Raw genomic sequence first — 25,908 nt, forward strand, 5'->3', positions numbered from 1 at the left:
CGAACCTTTATTAACTTTAGCACCATCAGTACTAAAATCAATTATTATGCTATCTGGTAACATATTTGCAGGAATTTGTTTTAGTTTTTTCATTAGAGTCAATTTGAATCCAACGTGTAAATATTCTCCACCTGATATGTTCTGAATAACTCCATTAGCAATAGTTGTAGGAGTCCCTAAGATGGTTCTTGCATCTTGAGGAAGACAATTTAAATGAAAAGGGAATTCTCTTAAAGTTCTTAGAATTGTTTTAATTTGAGTATGTTTCAAATTAGTAACTAAAAAAGCATTCTTAAGAGCCTTTTTTTAATCTCATCTATATGAATAGGGGGAGGAAGAGGTGGTTGATCTGCGTCATCGTTATCTTCGGAATTTGTTTCGAAGTCCAAATTTTCTTCCATTTGTTCTGCAGGTTCCAGCAAAAATGCCTCTTCTTCTTCTTCTCCTTCAGCAGCACTACTTCCTTCGCTAGATGAAATCATCTCTACATCGGACACTTCTATGTCATCAGAATCAGTATAATGAGTTTCGATGTCTTCGTGTGGAATATTCGCTTGGTCATGAAATGCTTCGTTTTCTGAAGACGAATTAGATTGATCTGCATTCTGCTGAGAATCCAAATCATTTATACAGGATCGAGCCATGTTTAAACGCCTTCTCTTTTGACTCTGGCTTAGAGCCACAAATAGTTTGTGTTTCCCTTTGTCCATGGTCTCTATTATCCTGCAGTTATATGATTACAAAGTTATTTTTGTGAATAAAATAAGACAAAAAAATTTTTTTTGCAACACTAACCTGTAAAATTGAATTTTACACACAGAAAACTGTGTGTAAAGTACTTCTTTTTATAGCGGTGTGTAAAGTGTTACTTTACACACCGCTAGCAGTGTGTAAAGTGAATTCCAGTGTGTAAAGTGATTTTCAGTGCGTAAAAAGGTTACTTTACGCATTCTTGTGACTGTTTGATGAGAAACAATGAAATAATGCTTTTAATTAACAATTTACAATCACATTTTTTTATTTTAGCTTCTAGAATACTTCATTTAACAGTTCCCCACTACACCTAAAGTTACAGTAATATTAGCAATATTGCGCAAGTATAGTTGCTTTAGTGTTGCAAAAAATTTTGTATGGCACTCGTGCGTAAATCAGATTATACTTGTGTGACTTGCAGCACTCGCCTTCGGCTCGAGCTGCAAACGTCACACTCATATAATCAACGATTTTACGCACTTGTATCATAAATAACTATTTTTAAATACTCAGACAATGATATAAACGAAAAATCACTAAGGAAAGTATAAAATAAAATTTAGGTGGTAGTTAAACACAATCGAACTTGACACGCACAATTTTTTCCACAAGACTAAACTTCGTCAAAAAAGAGAAAGATAAATAGAAGCCTCATAACATCCTTTTGATAGTAAGAGAAAAAACATTTTCAAAGAATATGAAAAAACAAAAAAAACGTTAAACTTTCTGAATTAAATTCAAAAGTCTTCCAGATGAGATCTACGATTTTAAATAAAACTCAACCCTAAAGCACTGAAAAAACTCAAAAATATTCTTAAAACTTTATTGTATATACATACACATTTTTTTGCATTTTTACATATTCATTGACGTTTTCTCATTAGGAAAACTTAATGTGCAGTATTTTCAGCGATTTTTAGCAGAAAAAAGATAATTATGTCGATTTTAAATGAATTTTAAAAAGGGCTTAACTTTGTAAAAATATTTCGATTTAGGGTGTTTCTACGTTCCCAGTAACAATCAGTAACAAATCCAACAATACAATATGGCTGTTTTAGCCAGAACTCACACAGTAATCAAGAATAATTTCTTTCAGTGTATGCAGCATGTAAAAACCAGAGTGGGACCTTGGAAATTTGTCAAGAAAATAATAATTTAGCACTATTTTATAAGGAAAATGATGATAAATTGTTATATTCTTGAAAAATTTCCAAGGTCCCACTCTGGTTTTTACATGGTGCATACGAAAAAAGGTAAGCTTTCGATTGGGATAGGTTAGAAAAAAATTTTAAAAATATATTTTGAGCTCGTGAAAAAACCTTTCAAAATCACTATTCACACTTGTAATTTGATTAATTTTACTTATCAATTTAATAAATCAAAAAAAATATATTTTCAAAAAAGTCAAAATTTTGAAACTCTGTAACTCAAAAAATATTTTATTAAATTCAATAATTTTTTATATCTACACTTCTACTAATAATAGTAACATTTTAGCAAAGTTTCAAAAAAATTCATTTTTTGACCTGTGCAGTTGAGAAATTTTGCCCCATATATCAAATTTCTAAAGCACAAATATTTAAACGTTTTCTTATGTAAAATAATACCTATTTCTCATGAAAAACAACTAGACTCAAAATAATTTTTTCAGAAAATTTTACAAGTATTATACTTTTCAAACTTTGATAAAACAATTTTCAAATAAAGTTTTATAAATTTGTTGTTAGAAACAATAATGGATTAAGGTTATATTAATAGGTGGATCCATGGAAACAAGAGTAATTGAAAATTTTGGCTGTTGACTAAATTTTTAAACTTTCAATATTGTTAGGATATATATATGTAATAACATGCAGAGATTTTATTTAGTAAACTAAAACTTCTTTTTTGAACTTTTTGTTATTAGGGTATAACGCAATATATTTGATCAAATATTATTTTCGATGCTGAGCAACTTCAGGGACTTATTTTGATAAAAAAATTTCTGAACTTTACAAAATCAACATGAATTTTTAAGAACTAACAAAAATCATGTAAAAATTAAGTATAAAATTATTTTGAATCAAAAAAATATGTTTTTTTAAGTATGATGTTTGTATAAATTTATTAACCAAAATATAAAAAATTGTTTTTTATACGAAAACATAAATATTTAAAACCTTGAAGAGACATTTAAAAAAATTTTAATTTTTAAATTTCATAATCATAAAATTTACAAGTTTTACGCACTTAAACCTCTGACATGCCTGTGAAATTAATTAATTTCTTAAAATCCCCTAAATTGTCCATTATAATTAATAATATTTACACTAAATACAAATGGAATATTTAAGCTTTTATTTTAAAAAGAAGTATAAAAAACGGTAGTTTTATTATAAATAAGATAAAAAATTATTTAAAAACAACCTCACAGTAACAATTGTTGATGAGGAGTGTTGTTTTCAATTAAAATTAATTGCCTAGTATGTAATTTATTCTTAGATTGATAGATGGAAAAATAAACACATAAATACCAAAACAATAGCTTTTTTAAATACCAATTTTACTTAAAAAATATTTTATAAACAGAGCGATATTAAAAACATTTAAAAATAGGGTGACCATATGTCTTAGTTGACAAAGCAGGACATTACCCCCACTTTTTCCCCCTCTTCTTCTCGTCGTTAATAAAAATTATAATTGTTGCACGCTGTATAAATAAAATAAATATTATTCCTGTAATAAAAACAGTTATTAATTAATGACAAATTTTAATTAGTTTCAAATATTATATTCCTGAATATGCTTGATATATTCTTAAAAATAATTTGCCATAATAGGTACTTAAAATTGTAAATACAAAAAAATTTAACTAAATATCAAAAAGTACCACAGAAGTCTTTTAGGTTTTTAAATACTTTTTTAACTTCAAATTTTTTTAGTAAGTCATTGTTATACTTATTGTATATTAGCCATAAAAGCTGTGTTGCTATTCGAATATTATCTAGTGCAAATATTAAAATTTTTGAAAAAGCAGGACATTAGTAAAAGAGGCAGGACAGCAGGACAGACGTTAAAAAATAAGGACATGTCCTTCCAAAGCAGGACGTCTGGTCACCCTATTAATTTAAAAATTGTTAATATTATAAAATTTCCAAAGGGAAAGTGTCAACAACAAAAATGTTACAAATTATCAAAATAGGTTAAGTGTCAATGCGCAAAGAAAGTAATTAAAAATATTAAACAGTAAAATCATAAATCAGTATCAAATGTACTTACCGAAGTTTTAAAAAATTCTTATCTGTTTTTCCACAAATCTTGTAAAAATAATTGTGGATATAACCAAGAATAAAACTTCTGATGCAAACGATGCAAAAGATTAAAACACATGTAACTATGTAACTATGTAACTATGTAACTATATACATTTATGCTAAATATTTTATACACTAGTTTTTATTATTAATATAATTTAATTAAAATATAAAAATTAAATTAGGAATTATTTTTAATAAAAGCTGAATTATTTATTGTATCTTATATTATTTACATATACACATAATTATGTGTATATGTAAATAATATAAGATACAATAAGTAATACACATTATTATGGGTATATGTAAATAATATAAGATACAATAAATAATTCAGCTTTCATTAAAAATAATTCCTAATTTAATTTTTATATTTTAATTAAATTATATTAATAATAAAAACTAGTGTATAAAATATTTAGCATAAATTTAAAAGTTTGTAAAAATTAGTTAACTAATAATTTATAATAAAAATAATATATACTGCTTATTTAATTATAAAATATTATTATTTTTATTTAATTATAAATATAAAAATTACATTATTTTTAATAATATAATTACGGTATTTATTGTATATAATATACTTACATATAGCTAATAATGTATTTATTTATAATTAAAAAGATATTGTTTATTTATTAAAAAGTTGGAAGCAATGAATTCTATCAAATTGCCCGACTAGATCGGGCACACGATCTGTATAATGAAGAAACGTATATTCCAGCAGATTGTAAGCCTGCTTGGTCCTCTAACATTCGGCTGGCAAAAGTGCTGCGTTATAGCAGGCACACGGTCCGGCGCCCGCTACGTGCCGGGCGTGCCAGACACAATTGTTATCTGGGACTGGTCGTAGTCGTACAGCGTTATCAATTCACTAGTTGGTGTGACCATCGACTGCCAGAGTTAGGCCGACCGACAATTCGCGCATGGGTATAAAATTTTTACAGTCCAGGAATTGTTCCTGATAGGAATTTCCGGGAAAAATTAAGAGTGCGGATCGAAAAACTGACGCTTGACATCCGTTAGTGTTTTTTTAATGAAGTCGTAACTTTTACTTTAAAAATAATTGTAAATTCAATAATATTTAATTTTTATTATAGTAGTTATTATTATTATTATTACCGTAATAAAAAATGTATTCTTTTTATAGGTGGTTTATTTCACCCTACAGATGACAAACAAGAAGTAGCTTTTCGATATGCTGTAGAAAAAATAAATGCAAATAGAGATATTTTACCTAAGTCGCGACTAAGTGCACAAATAGAGCAAATATCTCCACAAGATAGTTTTCACGCTTCCAAACGCGGTATGTATAATAAATAACAAATATATAGCAAATAATAAATTATGAATTTATTAAAAGAATTTCCAATATGGGCATGGAATATCTTTAGAAAAAATTTCTTTTCAAACATATGTTGAATAGATACCCGAATAAAAATCTAACACGGACTATGTAAATACTACGTAGGATTTATGTAGCCTTAAAATCGGCCTTCTATGTAGGCCAAGTTATGTACATTCTATGTAGAGTGTACGTAGATTTCCCTATGAAGGCCTATAAGATGTAGTATCTATGTAGGATATACGTAGGCCTTTCTATAGTCAATTGATGTAGGCCTTACAATGTAGTGTCTACATAGGTTTTGTGTAGACATATGTATGTAGGCCTGCAATTTCTGAATCTATGTAGGATCTACATCAACATTCCTATGTCTGACAGATATAGGTCGTCCAACATAGTATTGAGGTAATATTTGGGTAGGTCTTTCTATGTAGGCCCATATATATTAAATTTATTTAGGATCTACATTAGTATTCGTACATAGGAAACATATAGGCCACCCTACGTAATGTTGAGGTAAGTTTTGTATAGGCTTTTCTATGTAGGCCTTTAATTCGTAAAATTTATGTAGGATCTACATCTACATTCGTATGTAGAAAAGACACAGGCCACCCAACGTAATATCGAGATAAGATATGAGTAGGTCTCACTATATAGGCCTAGAGATGTAATATCTGTATAGGATATACGAACACAATATGATATTCATTAATATAATTTAGAAAAAACCCTGATTGCATATGAGCAATCAAAAATCAAATAAAAAAAGCTATTTTTTTGTTAATAGAGAATCATTTTTATCCAAAATCTTATTAAAAAATGTTGACTGCCAAAGAGTTAGAAATATTTTTAGAAGTATTTAAAATATATTTAAAAATATAATTATTTTACAAACAATTAAAAGCAACTTTTTAATTTATTAATATTATTAAAACTGTAAAACATTTTTCATATGAAGGTAAAAATATAAAATGTTAAAAGAATTTTCTTGTTTTCAAGAGTTGTCACATCTGGTTAGTCGTAGTTGACCATCTTAAGGGTTCCTCATTGTAAGAGGGGGACTATTCTATAGCTTTTCCAGTTCTCTTTTTTTCTTATAGATTTACTTAGACAAAAACTTAGAAGTTTTTCAGATTGAAATATACAGAGCAAATGTTAAAAGACTTCAAATATTTTCTGTAAAATCTTTTTCCGAAGGTCTTTCGAGCGTCAGTTGCTCTTTAGCATTCGTCACAAAGAGTCTAAAACCGTGTGTGACAATATTATTTTGAAGTTAATATTTTGTTGTGAAGTGAGTTTTTTTGTGAATTGTTGCATTAAAATGGATATTTTTAAGTGAACAATTTGTTGTAAAGTGAATTGTTTAAGTGTTATTGTGTGATATCGAATTTTAAAGGACTGATACATTTTAATTATATTTTACAGAAATTATTAAATTGATTTATTCAATAAATTTAAAAAAATGTATATAAAATAATTATAAATAAATTGTGTATCATAAATACGAGTTTAATTTTTTTTATCTTATGAAAAACTGGAACTGAATAAATGTATATAAATATAATGAAATTGTTTTAATTTTATTCTTTTATTTAATTGTAATTTCTGTTTGTTTATTAGAACTAGAATAATAAAATATTTACAATTAATTTTAACACCAAACTAAACTAAATATAAATCCCTTATATTTGTAGAGAACAAATTACACTCTATATAGACTGTATATTATTTGGCCTAGATAGATACTACATACACATAGATTTGACATCAGTTTGTATATGTAGAGATGACATTTACACTCTATGTAGATTCTATATTATTTGGCCTATATAAATATTACATTTTAATCCTACGTAGATCGTATGTATATTTACCTACATAGAGCCTATGTAGAACTTTTATGTAGGTCCTACATTGTTAAGCCCATGTATAGTCTATGTAGCCGAGCGTTACATTTCCGTCATAGACTGTATGTTAGTTTTAACTCGCAGGCCTATGTCGCACAGTAGGCCAGATGACATAGAGGCTACATAGATCGGAGCTTAATTTTTATTCGGGATGTTGATCAAATTTGATACTCGGGGACTTTTAGAAACTTCTTACTCGGAAAGTTTTTAATTGTTTTACAAACAATTGCAAATTATTTTGTCTGACATTTTGAACCTCTGAAATCTGACAATACTATTAAAATTACAAATTTTAATAAAGAAATAAAACTAATTTAAACTGCATACAGTTAAAGTGACCACTGGAATACTGCATATACCAGCTTATTTTTAATAAAAATTGAAATAAGCTTGTGTGCATTTTTCCAGTGGTCAGTTTAACTGCGTATATACTGTTGAAATTAATTCCAGTTTTTATTAAATATGTAATTTTTATTAGTGTGCAGTTTCCTCGTGGTCAATTTACCGGTATACAGTTTAAATTTGTACAATTTTGAAATTTAATTTAATGATTTTATATTATAAATTTGCTTGTATACAGTTTTCCTGTATGCACTTTAATGCCCAAGCAGCACGTAATATAACCTTAAATTAAAGGAAATATTACATTAGATATTCGGAATGTTCCAGGGTTCTTTAAGTAATATTAAAATGTCCGCCTCAAAGGAATATTCCAAGATAACATCCCTGGGAGCTTTTTCTTTTTTAAAAAGCATTACTAATTTTACAGTAACAAATTGACCATACCACCCTCTCAAAAATATCGCGATTCTTACATTATTGATAAATTATCATATACCGGTTGACTTTCTACAAAAATCTAACTTAGCTTGTGATAGTCCTTTTGTAAGAAAATCCGCCACTTGTTTTTCACTCGGAATATATCTGACTGAGAACAATTTTCTACTTAACACATCTCTAATAAAATGGTGACGAATATCTATGTATTTGGTTCTTGCATAGAAAGTTGGATTTCCTGCTGAGATAGACAACAGACTGTGAGTTCAGCTAAATCATTGAATCTAAGTTCTTTAACGATCCTTTGTAAATAGAGCGCTTCTTTTACACATTCAGCCATTGCCATGTATTCTGCTTCTGTTGTTGAGAAGGCCATTGTTTTTGCTTTTTGGAATCCCACGATACAGGTCTGTGTTAAAGCATGAAAATGTAACCAGATTGGGATCGACGTTCATTAGGACAACCACCCTAGCGAACTAGTCTCTTGTGATGCACAAAACTAACTAGTAAATTGCAAAAAGAAAAAATGAGTAACCTCTAATATATATAAAGTTATGCACATTCTTCTGGCTCCGTGAAAGTAACAACTAAAAGAAAATTGCATTTCCCAAAAGTATATTTCGAAAATATAAAAAATTTTTGAACAATATTTTAGGGGGTGAAAGTACCTATGTTCATATATCTAATAAAAAACATACAGTCCACATGAAAAGGTCCTATATTGTCGGTTCTAGTTTTCGAGATAATCGCAATTTAGTAATTTTTGAGCAAAATCTTAATTTTTTTTTTATTTTTTATTATCAATCTACATGTTTTGACAAGTCGAATCATGCGGTTTTCATTAATTTATCGATGATTTAACTGTTTGATTTCATTGGTTCTTTAGAAAAAAGAAAGGGGCCCATTTTGTCGGTCATTTGCAAAAGTAATCCGTATTTTAAAAATGGACGTGTGGAAAAATTTAAAACCTCTTGATTTTTCATCTTTAAGTTGCCCTGGGCTGTAAACAATTCTTATCTGAATAACTTCATAGAAGAACCAGAGATATTGATGTTAGAGTCTTTGTTTTTGTAATCGTAGAAGTAAAAATTTCAATATTTCGTCAAATTATTCGCAATAGAGACTGTTCAAAAGTTCTAAATAAGTTTAATTTCTATTCTTTATGTTCAAATGACACAATAAAATTGAACCCAATTATTAACCTTTTAAAAAATGGTTTATTAATAAAAAAACCGTCCTTTTTAGAGAAGGGCCCATTTTGTCGAATTTTCGTATTTTTCAAAATGGAGGGGAGGGGGTTGGTTTTAAAAATTTAAAACCTATTGGTTTTTCATCTTTAAGGTGCCCTGGACTGGAAACAATTCTTATCTGAATAACTTTCCAAAAAAACCGGAGATATCACCATCAATTGGTATCATAATCTTTAATTCCGTTTTTCTCGAAATGAGGTTTTGGCGTTCTAAACTTTGAAATTCTGTAACTCATCGAATTTTTCACCAAAAAAGTTCTATGACCACTCAAAATTTTCAAAATTTTGCAAGGAATTTGCCCATGTAGATAAGTCCAATAGTGCCAAAATGGGCCCTTTTCATGTGGACGTCCACATATAACTTAAAAATCAGAGACAAAATTTTTCAAGGTGCTGTATTCACTTATTTTGACCCCATAGTAACATCAGAATGTACTTAGAATCTACCGTTAGCATCTACAGTAGTGATGTGAACATCAGCGCCTCTTGCAGTCGATATTTCAACTTTACTATGAATTTGGTATATTTTGCCCATTCCGCGAACTACTGGTGGTTTACATGTGGAACCTTAGTCAAGGCCAACGCAGAATAGAAACTTAACCGGAACCGCAATTGTAATCAAAATTTTGTGTTTTTCTCGGAAAACTCTATGAAGATCTACTCTAATCACGTCTGCTATATTTTTGCTGAAATCTTTGCTTAAAAATACATATATTTCCAAAATTTTAACACTCTGGGTGAAAAACTGTGAGCGTTAGGGGAGAAGGGGTACACGATCATTTTTCGTAACCGTTTTAACAGGATTCCTACCGGATACGGAACCCTAATAATTAAACGGAATATAAAAATATTAATTCAATTTTAAATAAAGAACACGGAAAAGAGAAAGTACGTCTTAAAACGTTTGAAGAAAAATTACATGTCGAATGGATACATAGAATATCGAAATCGTCAAATAAAACAGGACAACAACAGAAATGATAGAAATTTTTCTTTAACAGATCACTTGTGTATATTACAGTGGAAACTCTATTACGAAACTCTTTATAAGATAAAACTCCCCATAACGTAAATATCTGTTCAGTTTGGTTGGTTTGTATTAAAATCTGTATATAGATACACTCTCTCTAGCGAAGCAGTCACTCACTATAACGAAAGAGAATGAGAATATTTTTCCCCCAACTTTATTTCATTTGTTTACTTCTGTGTGCTGTTATTGCTGTCAGATAGTTTCTGATGGTAGATAGATAGATAAGAATGTATTTGTAACTGTGAAAACTTAATTTAGTCTCTATTTGAGTTAAAAAAGAAAGAGTGTTTCTACACATTTATTCCTGAAGACTTCCAAAACTACGCAGGAATCGACGAGAGCCTTGTTACAACGAGTACACTTTCGGATGAAGATATTTTAAACTTACTTAAAAAATGAGGAGGACGAAAAGGACGAAGATGCAGAGGAACAAGTAGAAGATGTTGCAACAACACAACCTACTACAGAACAAGCTCTTGATGCAGCCAAATTATTACAAAAATTCTTTTTATTTCTTGAACATGATTTGAAATAATCTCAAGAAATAGACAAAATAGTTAAACAAATCCAAATAACATATTGGCAAAGCAGAAGCACTCAATCTAAAATCACAGACATATACATTTCTTCTGGTTATAGGAACCTTTCATCGATGTTTTGTGGTTCTGTAATAATGTTTAAAGAATGCAAAATGTTCTAAAAATTAATTGTTAGTTTTTACAATTTTTATTATTTTGGATTTTAGTATGTTACTTGCTAAGAAATGGAGTTGCTGCAATTTTTGGACCCCAAAGTTCTCATACAGCTAGTCACGTGCAAAGTATTTGTGATACTATGGAAATTCCGCATTTGGAAACTCGGTGGGATTATCGTCTCAGAAGAGAAAGTTGTTTAGTTAATCTCTATCCTCATGCAACAACCTTATCAAAGGTATATCAAACATTTAGATATTGCATGTTAAATAGGCGAGAATCTACTCCCGAAAGGTAAGCAGCAACTCCTCAGGGGCAGCAGCTCACCTTTCGGGAGTAGATGCTCGCTTTTTTGAGGTGAGCTGCGAGCCCTGCGCAAGGGGCACCAATTTCGGACATGAAAAGCCAGCAGCCTGCCTAAAATTCTTTCAGTGTACTTGTGACGAATACAAAAACATACCAAATACCACAAGATTTAAGCTCAATATTATGTGTTTTATTGCACTAAAAATATTTCATACCATTTTTTTTATTTATGTTGGATAATTTTTAGGCCTACGTTGACCTCGTTAAAGCATGGGGATGGAAAAGCTTTACTATTATTTATGAAAATAATGAAGGATTAGTACGTCTGCAGGAACTTTTAAAAGCCCATGGCCCTAGCGAATTCCCAATAACGGTTAGACAGCTTGGTGAAGGACCGAACTATAGGTAAGTGCTCCTTTGTGGAAAAATGTCTCTATTAAAATTTATAATACAAATTCAGAAGTTATAAATAAAAAACGTAATTGGAAACGATTTCATTTGAAACGAAACAATTGTTTTCCAGTAAAAGAAGAGGTCTTGAAAGTGGGTATTTTGTGCAGAAAGAACATTATATTTTATTATTTTATATAGGTGAAAAAAATCATTCTTTCCGAGTCAAATGAAAAGAGAAATAACTTCTTTTTAACGTTTCGACGATAACAATCGTCCTCATCCGAAACTAAAATTTATTTAGAAAATCATTTTTTGTTAATACATTTTTATATAATTAAAGGATATTATATAATTAATAATAATATTAACATAATAATATAAAATTTATCATTTTATTTTATATTTTCTATTCTTTTTTTTATTATACCTACCTCACATAATCTTGGATGAGTGCGGAATAAGGACATCTCCTCATTCAGGTTCTCACAAGATCCTTAATAGGATGTCTGATCGCGTGTTCGAAACCGAAGTAAATGGCGAGAGCAAGCAAGTTTCAGTAAAAAACCTGAGGCCAGCTTATTTCACTTGCTACGATTTGCTAGTATCAAATAATCTAGAAAATATTATTGCGACTAATGTTCCTCCTAACAACGTTATGTTATCCCTTCTCAAGATAGTATTTGCCCTGCTAGGAATAATGATATCTCTTCGACTGGTGATAGCAACCCTACTAAGACTAACCAAATTGTATTAATGTAACTCCTCTCAAAACGCATGTAAATAAAAAGAAGAGAGTTACCTTAGATTTTTCTAAATCAAATCATAATTATTCTTGCGTGAGAAATTAAAATTTATAATAAGTTTAAGGGGTTGTACTACCTAGGCGCATTAAACAATCGACGTTTTTTGCGGGAATTTTTTTCTTGAAAACTATTTCATGAATCATAATAAAACTTTGAGACTTTACGATACTTTTATTGAGGTATAGAAAAAGAACTTGAATTATAACATTTAACCCTCTGCCTACGCTGACTTATCCCCACTCTAGCGCTTTTGAATGTAATTCCCATAGTCCCCACCAGGCGTCCACATAGACGATTTTAGACGATAACGGTCACATGAGTAGGCAGAGGGTTAATACATAATAGCGTCTTGGCTAATGTTAAAAGGAAAATCATATTTACAATTCTATTTATTATTTATTATTTCTTCTGATTTGCAGAGAACTTCTAAAGCAAATAAAAAATTCTGCAGAATCGCACATTGTTTTGGATTGTTCAACAGAAAAAATATATGATGTTCTAAAACAAGCACAACAAATAGGGATGATGACTGATTATCATAGCTACCTTATTTCATCCTTGGTAAGATAATTTTATAATATTATAAGTGCAAAAATTAAACTAGATCATCGTAAATGTCTGCTATGTACTAGAGTGAACTACTCTCGAAGTTGAGGTTAGATCTCGCGCGCAATTCTTTGCTTTGCCGGCGTGCCTTAGGGTACAGTCCCATGTTGAGCAGAAAACAATGCAAAGCAGAATTTCGTGAGAGTGCGGAAAGGATAGTGATATCTGACTATCTCTCTTGCACTCACGAAATTCTGCTTTGCATTCTGTTTTCTGCTCAGCATGGGACTGCACCCTTAATCAAATTGTTTTGTGAAGGTGACTTAAGCGCAATTCATTACAGTCGCATTACGTTATCACGCGTGAATAGCTACACGCTACACGCGTTTTTAATTATTATGATACCTGTAAACAAATTTTAAATTACCTTTTATAAAATCATAATATAAACTAATGTAATATATAATATAATAATAATATATAATATTACATAATAATAACTATATTATGTAAACGTATATTTATTGATGTACTATCAGAAATATGCTGTTCCGGCAACCTGCATATTTCAGATTGGTACATTTGTTAAATTTTGCCCCATATATGATATATTTAATACATTGGTTTTATTTATTTATATACTTTTAGGATCTCCATTCAGTTGATTTAGAGGAATTCAAACATGGTGGAACGAACATTACCGCCTTCAGATTAGTAGATCCTGAGAAAACACAGACTGTGGTTCTTGACTGGATTTATGGAGAACAACGCTACGATAGAAAACTAGAATTGGGACAGAGTACTAATAAGGTGAAGTAAGATTAAGTAAAAATTTTAACAAAATTTTTAATTCAATTATAAATATGAAAAGAAAACTATTTCTCGAATAGCTTTCACCTACTTAGCATAGTTATTATCTTTCTGTAGGATTACCTTTGAGTATATCCTAGCTTTTGTTGTTTAATTCATAATAATTTACATTATAATTTAAGTATATAAATATAATAATAATTGAGGTACATACCTCTACTAAAAAGAGAGTGAAAGAAAGAAAGAAAGGTTTGCCTGAGCTCCTGTAGAGCTTTACTTTAAGACGTTATAAAACTAATTTGAATTTAGTTAAAATCAGAGTTATATATTATACATACACACTGAGAAAAATGGATATTAAGGCTTACTATCTAGATATTACCATTCAATATCTATGAAAGTGAACTATAAGACAAGTATCTTGGATATTTAATTTCACTATCTAAATATATTGGACAGAATATATTAACCTATAATATCCAGGATGTTAAAATTCAATATCTATGAAAGTGAACTGTGAGACAAGTATCTTGGATATTTAATTTTACTATCTAAGATATACGCAAACGTCATTTCAAATTATAGGTTAAATGTACCTTATTTTTAAATCTTGCAGTAAAATAACAACATTTGGTTTCTGAAAACCACGAAGTAGAGCTCAAAACTTGACAGAAATTCTTAAACATATAATCAAATTCCTAAAATATTTCAAAATTCGACAAACAGCGCATATAATTTACTATTCATTATTACCAAATAATTACATTATTAGTGCATTAATAATTATTAATTTATTCTATAATATAATACATAATTGGTTAATTAATATTTATAAATGATAATAATAATAATAGAATTATAGCAATTTTTTAATTTTTATAAATAATCAGGGTCCTAATTTAAAACAAAAATCCTGATCTTTTTCCGGTTATTTTTCTTGATGAGACTGCGGGAAAAATTATTATTTTTCCCAGTCATTGCAAGAAAAATTTTAAAAAAACACATGAAATTGTAGTCAATATTTATTAATTCGTATGTCATATATAAATTTGAATTATATCCTCGCGACATTACTACTAAAGAATATTATAACATGTTTTTTAGATTTATTATGGGCATGTGGGAAAAACCACATACAAGTTGGGTCTATGTGTCAGTGGTCCAGGAGGTGGCGCCAATTCTGGTGGCCGCGGTGAACTAATGAAACTCAAATTACTCCACTTTAAAACTGTAATAAAATAATTTCCTTGCCAAATTATTGTAATTTTGTTTAATTTTTTGCTTCATTTTGTTAATGAACTTAAAAAGTATTAATTTTCGCTTGCAGTTACGACGTAAGTTTTTCCATTTTGATGCCCGCGCATGTCGCACATCAAAACAGGGTGATAATATAACCTCACTTTTTCTTTATTGTAGGCTGTGACCATGAAGTGCTGTGGCTGCTGTAGGCGCCTTAGACGCGCAAACGCCCAGATATTATATTTGAATATATTAGATTGTCAATATCTAAACGTTATATTCTGCAATACACTACATATTAAATCTAAACATCTGATATACTAAGCGTTAAAATCTAGATAATATATTTAAGTATCTCATTTTTAATATCTAATATATTAAGAGTTTTAATATCCATTTTTCTCAGTGGCAAAAAAAGAAATCCAAAGTCAAAATTCGACCAAAACTATTACCTTCCCATGTGACGAGAATGTAAAAATCCTTTGTCCAAGTACCGGCCAATTATATAACAAATAGGTGGTAAAAATGTCAAACCGATCGGTAAGTTCTTTCTCAAGTTACAGTGATCACCGTCTCCCAAAACATGGTTTTGAGAAAAACGAGTTCAAAGTTTTGAGTACCGCCGCCTGGCCACAGTAACGGCTGAGACGGCTCCATTCAAAATTCTATATCTCCACAAATAATAGTCCGATTTGTCTCAAATTTTCAGAGAATATTCTTGAAATATTATATTTTTAGAAAATGCAATTAAAAAAATAGAATTTTTGAAAATTCTAACTGTACGTAACCCCTTAACAAATAAATATTAAACGATTAAATTTATGCTTTAAACTGCTATAGATATTCATTATCCCGTTATTTAAACTATTTTTGTTTGTAACTTTTCAAAAATCAAATAAAGACTCTACTATTGGCTCAAAAAAAGACTTAAAAGCTCATAACTCAGGTAAAAAATTCATATGATATTAAGACAACCTGATATCATCAATGACACTACTTCTACGTTACCATACAAAACTGTAAAATACAAAAATTTTTTTTGCATTAATTATGAATGTTTGAATTTTTTAAGTACATGGTTTGTTCTCATCATTATGAAAAGGGTCTACTCCCATGCAAATAAAGACACAGATTTGTAAACATAAAGTGCAAATTGTGAAAAATAATAGTACAGTAAAGAAAAACATACTTTTTTAATTTTCAAGAATTACTGGCAATAATGATAATTATTTTTATATAATATGTTGCAAAAAAGTTCAAATATTTTATTAAAAAAGTTTAGAATGCCAATAGGATATATTTATTCCATTATTGATATAAAAATTTTTTTTTTTGCAGTTTTGTATAGTAAGGTAGGAATAGTGCCTCTTGATACTATACTTGTAGGTTGTTTAAAGACCATAAGAATTTTTTTTACTTAATAATGAGTTTTCAAAGTTAGGGTATAAAAATTTTGTAAGTCGATAGTAGCTTCCTATTTTGTGAAAAATCTGAAGATAGATAATATTTATAAGATTTGTTAAATATTATAATATAATAAAATAATGTCCAATATAGCGATCAGTCAGACTGCACAATTAGCGTTAGTGAAATTTTGCAGGTAATTAATTTAACGGTGCTCGACGGTCTCTGAAATTTCTAGATTACATTCGACAAACCGCTATCACCCAACAAATACGGCACTGCCTGGTTTAAATGACGTGAAATTGGTAAACAATCATTTTCGAACGAGTTTTTCTCTGCACACAAGCACTTTTTGCAAAATCTGAATCCTAACCATTGACACAAATGTTTTTAATTGTCTGCATTCAAAAGATTTTGTCAAATTCCTGTAGAAACGCGGTTGCAGGATTGGAATTACCATAGCAATGTAATGCGAATCATTTTGACAGCTGAGCCTTTACGCTCCCTGCATGCTTCTGCCCTCTAATGGCAAATGGTTGTAACAAACGTCTTGCCGCCTGTCATTACATTACTTTTGTTGCTTTTGCATTTACCATTTTGCAACTCCGTTTCTGCATGGATTAAAAAATATTTTGGATTTAGGTAATTAAGAAGATTTGTGTCATTGGTTCGGATTCAGATTTTGCAAAAAGTGCTTGTGTGCAGAGAAAAACTCGTTCGAAAATGATTGTTTACCAATTTCACGTCATTTAAACCAGGCAGTACCGTTTTTGTAGGGCGAAAAGTGTAGGTCGCTCATAACCTACAAATTTCAGAGACCATCGAACGCTCTTAAATGTAATTTTTTTGACATCTACAGTTACAGGGTAGCCACTAAAATTTGTTGATAAAATTCAATGTCAATTACAGGTTTTTAAAAAATTTTTAAGGTTTCAAAATTGCATTCTGCATAAAAAATGTAAATTTGCCAAGCAAAAAAAATTATTTATTTACCTATCAATAAAATTAGTAAAATTCAAGGTTTAAGAAAAAATCAAGCATAATTCCAGGTTATTTCAAGGTTTGACAAAATTAAACATTAAAGGTTAAGAGTTAAACATGTGAGTTGAAAATAGTGTATTTAGTGGCCATTTTTTTACAAAAAAGTGTCATTGGTGGCATTTTTTTCAACATAGTAGCTAAATAGTGGCATCAACTTAAAAAAGTGGCATGAGTGGGTGGCCTGTAAGTGCTGAGAAAAAGATCCCACACTTGCCAAATTAAAAATGCATTATCCCAAAAAGTTTATTTATAATTTAGAAGACGCTTATTCAGTGTATGTAAGCAGATTTTGTAAAAAGTGTCTGTGTTCAGAAAAAACTTTGTTGGAAAATGTTTGTTTACCTATTTCAGGTCTTTTAAACCAGTTAGTGTCGTTCTATTGGGCGATAATCGAAAGTCTCATTTAATGGTGTTCCGCAGTGATCGCCTTTTAAAAGTGGCTGCTTAAATGTATACTTGATTTGAAAATGATTTTCATTTGCGCGCAAGAAGTATACACAAAAAAAAATATGGTAAATTTGACTACTTTTTTACTATTTCCTGTAGTTCCTATAGGCGCCCGTAACATTATTTAGTAAAATGAACTATGACAGAATAGTTAGTCTAACTGTAAAATGTAGTAATAAATACCATTTTTACAGTAAATTTAACTACTAAAACAGTTATCTTAACTATTTGTTGTTAGTCATACTAACTGCTTCATTTAGTTGCAGTAACTAAATTTTCATAGTTCCTATAGGCGCCCGTAACAAATTATAGTTGTAACAACTGTAAAAAATAGTTAAATTAACTATTTAAAGTAGTAAAATGAATTTATTTATTTGTTTTTTATTATTATTGAGTTCCATTTTTTTATATTTTCTCTTACCTATTTTTGTTCATATATAATTTATATGTTAAATTCTTATAAACCTAACAGAGAAAAATCCCCAAACGCCGGGGATTGAACGCACGACCCTAACATTCGCAAACCGATAACCTAACCACCTAACCACGCTCGCTCGCTACGATGACTCACATTGTACCTGAGGACATTCTTCTTATATTCAGTCATAGTAACTACTCCGTTTAGTTGCAGTAACTAATTTTTTAAGCTCAAGGACTTAGTTGAAATATAGCCAGTATATGATTTTAAATGACTCAACAATAGAGCAGTAGTTAAAAGTACTGTTGAAAATAGTTATTTTAAGAATTTCTGTAGTAAAATTATCCACTTTTTACTAGTTATAAAAAAATTAAACTTACTATTTTCATATAGTAAAAATAACATAAAAATTGTTACTTTTATGACTTTTGTAGTTATAAAAATAAATGTTTCTTACCACCATAGAGATAAATTATTAAAAGCTAGTGAGAATTGGTTCTTTTAACTACATTAAACACAAAAATAACAAATTCCAGCGGTTGTTTTTTACTCTTTGGAACAGTAAGTTCTATATACAGTAAGTTATTCCGAAAATAACTATTTTCAACAGTACTTTTAACAACTGCACTATTGTTGAGTTATTCACAATCATAACGTCTAGTAGTAATTTTAACTACATAAAACCAACTATTCAATTTTAGTTCCACTAACTATGGAAATTTAGTTAAAATGCTGCTAAATATGGTAGTTTTAACTACATTTTTTTAACTGCACATATGTGGATGTTTTTACCACTTACGTTTTTTCTCTGTAGAAAAAAATGATCTTTTCAACAGCATAAATAGTAAAAATAACTATTTTCAACAATTGACTTTACCGAGGACTTTACTATTTGAAAACAGTAAATTTCTTTCTTTCTCTGCAACTAGTAAGAAATAGTTGTTTTAACTACATAAATCATAAAAATAACAACTTTCAGAGGTTGAATTTACTATATAAAAACAGTAAGTTTCATTTTGTTTGCAACTAATACAAAATAGTTTTTTTTTACTACCACAATAGTAAAATTAACTTTTTTAACAGTAGTTTATACTACAGTATTATTGTTGAGTCATTTACTACCATCTATTAGTTATTTCAACTACGTGAAGTAGTAATTTTAACTACATAAAACCAACTACTTCATTTTGGTTCCACTAACTGAGGAAGTGTAGTTAAAATGCTGCTGAATATGGTAGTTTTAACTACTTTTTTTCTAACTGCACATATGTGGTTGTTTTTACCATTCGCATTTTTTTCTGTGTATAAAAGATTTATTTAGATTTACAATGACAGGAAGTAAAATAGGAAAAAGTTAAACAAATGCGCGATACATAAAATTGCCACCAGAGGGCAGCACCTAATGGGCACAACTAATTTTCTCATTTTACTTCCTGACGTCGTATATTATATTAGACTTTCAATTTCTTGTGCACAAATGAAAGAACAAAATTTCAGGATAACTGGGATTTTTCCCTATTTTCCAATAATTGTCCAAATTGGGAGAAAAATCCTTTTGAAATTATGTTTACGTTCAATCAGCCATTTTTAAAAGGCAACCACTGTTTGAAATTGCGCAACACCGTTAACCTACAAATTTCAGAGGCTTTCCAATACTTTTAAAAAATTTGATTGTAAGTGAACTTGTGCAGCATTAACCTGTCATTTTAAAAGAAAATTGAATCGTTTAAAATTTTGAGGTTATAAACATGTATAAATTTTATAGTCTTTCATTACACAGCCACACAACAAAATTTTTGGTTCTGATCTGGAGGTCTCACTAGGTGTACCTTATGTTTTTTGGGTCGCTGAATCCGAATCCGAGGTCCATTTAACCCCATCAGATCAGGGTGTTTACATAACCCAAAAAACCAATATGACGGACACCTTTTGGAAAAATTTATCGGATTCGCTTGAAACTCGTTACTCCGGAGTTTTCGGTATCGCTGATTACGAATTTGAAGTCAGTTTTCAAGTATTCAAAATGGCGGATCCAATATGGCGGACACTTTTTTTGCAAAATTCATCGGATTCGCTTAAAACTCGCTAGTCGGGGGTGTTCGGTGTTGCTAATTACAAATTTCAAGTTAGTTTTCAAAATTCATAATGGTGGATCTAATATGGCGGACACCTTTTGGAAAAATTCATCGGATTTGCTTAAAATTCGTTACTCAGGGATTTTAGGGGTCGCTGACTACAAATTTGAAGTCAGTTTTTGAAAATTAAAAATATCCGACCCTTTTTTGAAAAACTCATCAGATTAGATTGAAACTTGTTAGTCGGGGGATTTTCAGGGTCGCTGAATCCGAATTAGATGTCAGTTATCAAAAATTCTAAAGGACGGATTAATATGGCAGACACATTTTAAGAAGAAATTCATATTTTTTCGAAACTTAGAAACTAAGAGTTTTTCTGGTCACTGATAACGAATACTATATTATACTCTAAAAATCTCACAACTCCAATAACATTTAGCTTAATATGTAGACGTATATGACATGCCTTTCCAAATGCTGTTATTCATGTTCTTTTATGAGTCTTTGTACATACAAAAATCCGTCGAGGAGACTGCTCGGGGGTAGTGTTTACTTAATTGATCAAAATAATCAAGTCCTTTAGAATTTTTGAAAGCTTACATCTAATTCGGATTCAGTGACCCTGAAAACTCCCTGCCTATAACAAGTTTCAAGCGAATCTGATGAGTTTTTTAAATAAGGGTCGGACATGTTAGATCCGCCGTTTTTAATTTTTATAAACTGACTTCAAATTCTTAGTCAGCGACCCCTAAAATCCCTGAGTAACGAATTTTAAGCGAATCCGATGAATTTTTCCAGAACATGTCTGCCACATTGGATCCAAAATTTTGAATTTTTGAAAACTGTCTTCAAATTTGTAATAAGCAACACCGAACACCCCCGACTAGCGAGTTTTAAGCGAATCCGATGAATTTTGCAAAAAAAGTGTCCGCCATATTGGATCCGCCATTTTGAATACTTGAAAACTGACTTCAAATTCGTAATCAGCGATACCGAAAACTCCGGAGTAACGAGTTTCAAGCGAATCCGATAAATTTTTCCAAAAGGTGTCCGTCATATTGGTTTTTTTGGGTTATGTCAAATCCCTGATCTGCTGGGGTTAAATGGACCTCGGATTCGGATTCAGCGACCCAAAAAACATAAGGTACACCTAGTGATACCTCCAGATCAGAACCAAAAATTTTTTTCATGTGGCTGTGTTACCTATAACAAAAATAATTAACTACCCAGTAAAAAAAATTCGATACACGGACCGCGGAGTTCGTATACGAGCTCGGTAGCTCGTATGAGAAATATGAGAAAACTCTCATACGAGCCTTTTCCGTAATGAGAAGTGTATAGATGCTTGTATACGAGGTGACTTTTAAAGCATTTTTCTTAATAGGTATAACACTATTTTAAAGTAAATGTAGATAATAGAAATGAATTTTCAAAGTAAAACAAAGCTAAATTTATAAGGGAAATGAAGTTTTAAGAAAAAAAGGATAATTTTATTCAAAAAATTTATTCACTCTGAAAAAGGTTAGAATTTGATAATTTCTTGTTACTCTAACTTACCGACATTAAATATTTCTCTGATGCGTAAGCACGATTTTGTATTGGCGGTAGAATAAATAGGTTTTCTTCATTACTAATTAATAATATATTATTATTTATTTATTATATAAATGTTCTTATATAAAATAATTAAATTTAATACAAAATCGTGCTTACCGCATCCGAGAAATATCTAATGTCGGTAAGTTAGAGTAACAAGGAATTATCAAATTCTATAACCTTTTCAGTGTGAATAAATTTTTTGAACAAAATTATCCTTTTTTTCTTAAAACTTCATTTCCTTTATAAATTCAGCTTTGTTTTACTTTGAAAATTCATTTCTATTATCTACATTTACTTTAAAATAGTGTTATATTAAGAAAAATGCTTTAAAAGTCACCTCGTATACAAGCATCTATACACATCTCATTACGGAAAAGGCTCGTATGAGAGTTTTCTCATATTTCTCATACGAGCTACCGAGCTCGTATACGAACTCCGCGGTCCGTGTATCGAATTTTTTTACTGGGTAACTGACAAAAATTGGAATCAAAGATTCCATATTCTACAACACTGGAATATTTTTTACAAAATTGTCCATTTTTGATTAATTCGGAAACACTCACGAATTTTTTCAATTGCATTGAAACGTGTTGTCATAGTCAGTGGATGCGCTTACGTTCAACTTCGACAATACTTGATAGTAGTGACTACAATTAGAAAGTTAGCATATGTATATGTTCTCGGGTAACATCTTAGATTGTAAAAAGTGGATAGTAGATTGTACCCAGTAACATAATGATGGTACCACGTACAATCTTCTTTTTAGCCATCAAATCCTAACTATCCATTTTTCTCAGTGTAACAATTATTGCAAGTGTTAAAAACTGTTGATTGTTATGTGGAGTTGACACAAAGGAGCCTCTGGTTCGTGTCTTCAATAGTTGATTTACTTTTCTTCCAGACTATCGCCTCCAGAGCAAATTTCGATTCTTCGGAAATAAATATACTGTTTCAATGTTAGATATTAAAACTTTTACTAATACTTGGGCTTATTTCCAAAATAATTCTTTTTGAATTTTCACTTGTTACTCGTAGTTAAATCGGTGTATTTTAGTAGATGTTTTACCGAAGTTGGGTTTTGAAAAATATTACTTGGGGATGTAGTTCAGTTAACTTCTAAACTGTATTTTCTTTCTCAAAGATGTTATTAGGTTGATTTCCAAAAAAATACTCTCTGGTCTAAAGAAGATGCTTTCCCTTTTTATATCAAATTTTCTAATGCAAGCTGATTCACGAATACTACACGTGCCGAAATACTACACGTGCAGGTAGGTGCAGCGATACATCACTGGACCAATATCAATAGAGTTTTCTTCATTCATCTGGATCTGGTATGTGTCTTTCTCTCTCTTTCGGAGTGCATTCTTCTTTCCTCATGTGTGGTCTAGTTTGTAGAAGGTTGTCCACTTGATGCGTAATTGTTATTCTTTTTGCATTATTTAAAATATAACTTTTTTTTCTTGGATTTGTTATAACTTATTAATTTGTTGGAAATACATAGAAAATATACAATAACAAATATCACATTCATAGAAAATGTACTGAATATAATGTAATAATATATGTATGACATACACATACACATACACACGTGAATATTATAGAAAATACATAGTTCAATCAAGAATATTAATAAGAAAATACATATAGTTGAATCAAGAATATTTAATAAGAAGTTACGGACGTAACAATAGACAAAAAATAGAGGAAATTTTTAAATAACGTCTTTGGGGTGGTCTTGTTAAATCTTACGAACAACAAAAAATGTGTACGGCCTCTTGCCCCACTCTCCATAATTCCGACTTTATTTTAAAAGTTTGTGTTTTTTATTAATTTATTATAAAACATTTTTCTGATAAATAGTTTAAGAATATATTTCATAAAAGAACTTTTGACAGTTGATTACTTCAAGGTTTGATTTGAATGTTATACATATTAAGTAAAAGTATTACAAAATTGTACGTTTTTTTATTTCATGCTTGACATTCAACAGAATAACTTAACATTCATCAAGGTAAGAAAATGTTTAGTATTTAATTATTTAAGGCGAATTTACGGAAAAACATATGATAGAAGTTATTACAAAAATGAAGCTGAAACTGGTACCCAGTTATAAGCACCCACTTAATTTTGGAAATTAAATTTAAAGGTTAAATATTTTTTTCCTTAAAATCAATATATAATTTTGAAAATCGCATTGACTTTGACACCGCCTTAATGAGCGTCTTCGGTATTTGAGTCTAACATATATACATAATTTATAAATTTCTGGTTCTACCAGAGGCAGACGATGATAATTTTTTTTATAAAATATCATTTGAAATAATAAAAAGATACTAAATAATTTACTTGAATTGGGGGCTTAATAGTTTAAGTAATTTATGTTTTATATAAATTACATCACAAATACAAAATTAAAAAATTTTCAGACTGAAACTGCTCTTATGTATGATGCTGTTTATTTATTTGCAAAAGCTCTTCATGTTTTGGATGCATCTCAACAAATTGATGTAAAACCATTGTCCTGTGAGTCAACTGTTACGTGGGATCACGGATATTCTTTAATTAATTATATGAAAATAGTAAGTTGCATAAATATTTATTGCTTGAATAGATATCATATTTATTTATTTTATTTATAATATTATACGTCTTAATTAAATTTGAGCCTTTACAAGTATGTATTAGTAGTATTTTGATAATTTTTTATTTATTCATAATAAATCAAATTATACCTATTGTTACGGCCGAACTCCGTAACTTTTTATATTGTTAATACCTTTTTAATTATACTTAAACTAAAATTACGCACATCATTCATTCAAACAACACAATATTCCCGGTAAGAAGAGGTTGATTAAAACAGATTAAAATGTTTAAACAAAATTTCAAAAATGACATTGGTTTGGCATTGAAAGGATAGTGAATTTTGACCGCACATATGCAGTCATTTTAATGCATTTTATTACCTTTTCATTAAAATGAATTAAAGTGTCAGCAATATTTAAGTCACAAATGGAATTCTAATGATTACAAATTTTATGGTATTAAACAGAATTAAATTGTTTTTAATTCTAATTACCCAATAAGAAATAACATGCATACCGAATTAAATAGAATATAAATGTATGAAGATGAATGATCTTTAAAGGAATTAAAACATGGAACTTCATAAATGAAATAAGTTTGTCATTGAAATGATTCATAATTTAGCGATTTTTGTATACATTTTAATCTATTTTAATCAACCTCTTCTTGCTGGGATTTGTTAACATATCTTAAACATTTACACAAAAACAACCCTTTGTAATTTCACAAAAAGGACGTTCTTCTTTTTGAATATTTTAATCTAAAGTATTTTAATCGGATAAAGATCTAATTCTATATAAATAATATATTTAATTGAATTTAACATTCCTTTGAGTTTCACAATTTTGAGGTGAAAAACCTAAGAATATAACACGGTATTTCTTAATAAATTCCTTTTCTTGGACAAACAGTTTGTTGACCCTTTTGAGGAGTAGTTAGAAAATAAAAAAAGTAAATTGGTCAATATAAGAATAGTGGTGCATCCAAGTCACTGAACTCGGATCACACCACTGCCTAAATCTGCAAGCTTGCAGAATTGGCTTGGCAACAGTCAAGTGCAATAAACTTAACATAGGATTTCCCCACTAAATCGTCTTTCAATAAAATTGATTGACACTAGGAAATCTAGGTAGTTTAAGCCAGGCCGTAGTTGCCTATTGTTGTAGCCGGCAGTTTTTGGCCAGGC

The 25,908-nt window shown here is 29.7% G+C and overlaps 1 protein-coding gene across 6 annotated transcripts in view; it reads left to right on the forward strand.

Annotated features, from left to right (window-relative positions):
- LOC122503018 (glutamate receptor ionotropic, kainate 2) overlaps positions 1-25,908 on the forward strand; it is an 88,966-nt gene that overhangs the window by 14,191 nt on the left and 48,867 nt on the right. For 3 of the 6 annotated variants that reach the window (XM_043613408.1, XM_043613411.1, XM_043613410.1), the window contains exons 3-9: positions 5,203-5,358; positions 11,106-11,290; positions 11,606-11,763; positions 12,974-13,115; positions 13,749-13,910; positions 24,127-24,147; positions 24,563-24,715. In XM_043613408.1, coding sequence (XP_043469343.1) covers positions 5,203-5,358; positions 11,106-11,290; positions 11,606-11,763; positions 12,974-13,115; positions 13,749-13,910; positions 24,127-24,147; positions 24,563-24,715 — 977 coding nt within the window. The remainder of the gene's footprint in view (positions 1-5,202; positions 5,359-11,105; positions 11,291-11,605; positions 11,764-12,973; positions 13,116-13,748; positions 13,911-24,126; positions 24,148-24,562; positions 24,716-25,908) is intronic. The other 3 variants (XM_043613409.1, XM_043613413.1, XM_043613412.1) reach the window with 1 other exon arrangement.

This window comes from Leptopilina heterotoma, unplaced genomic scaffold, assembly GCF_015476425.1.
Source record: "Leptopilina heterotoma isolate Lh14 unplaced genomic scaffold, ASM1547642v1 Lhet_24, whole genome shotgun sequence".
Lineage (NCBI taxonomy): Eukaryota > Metazoa > Arthropoda > Insecta > Hymenoptera > Figitidae > Leptopilina > Leptopilina heterotoma.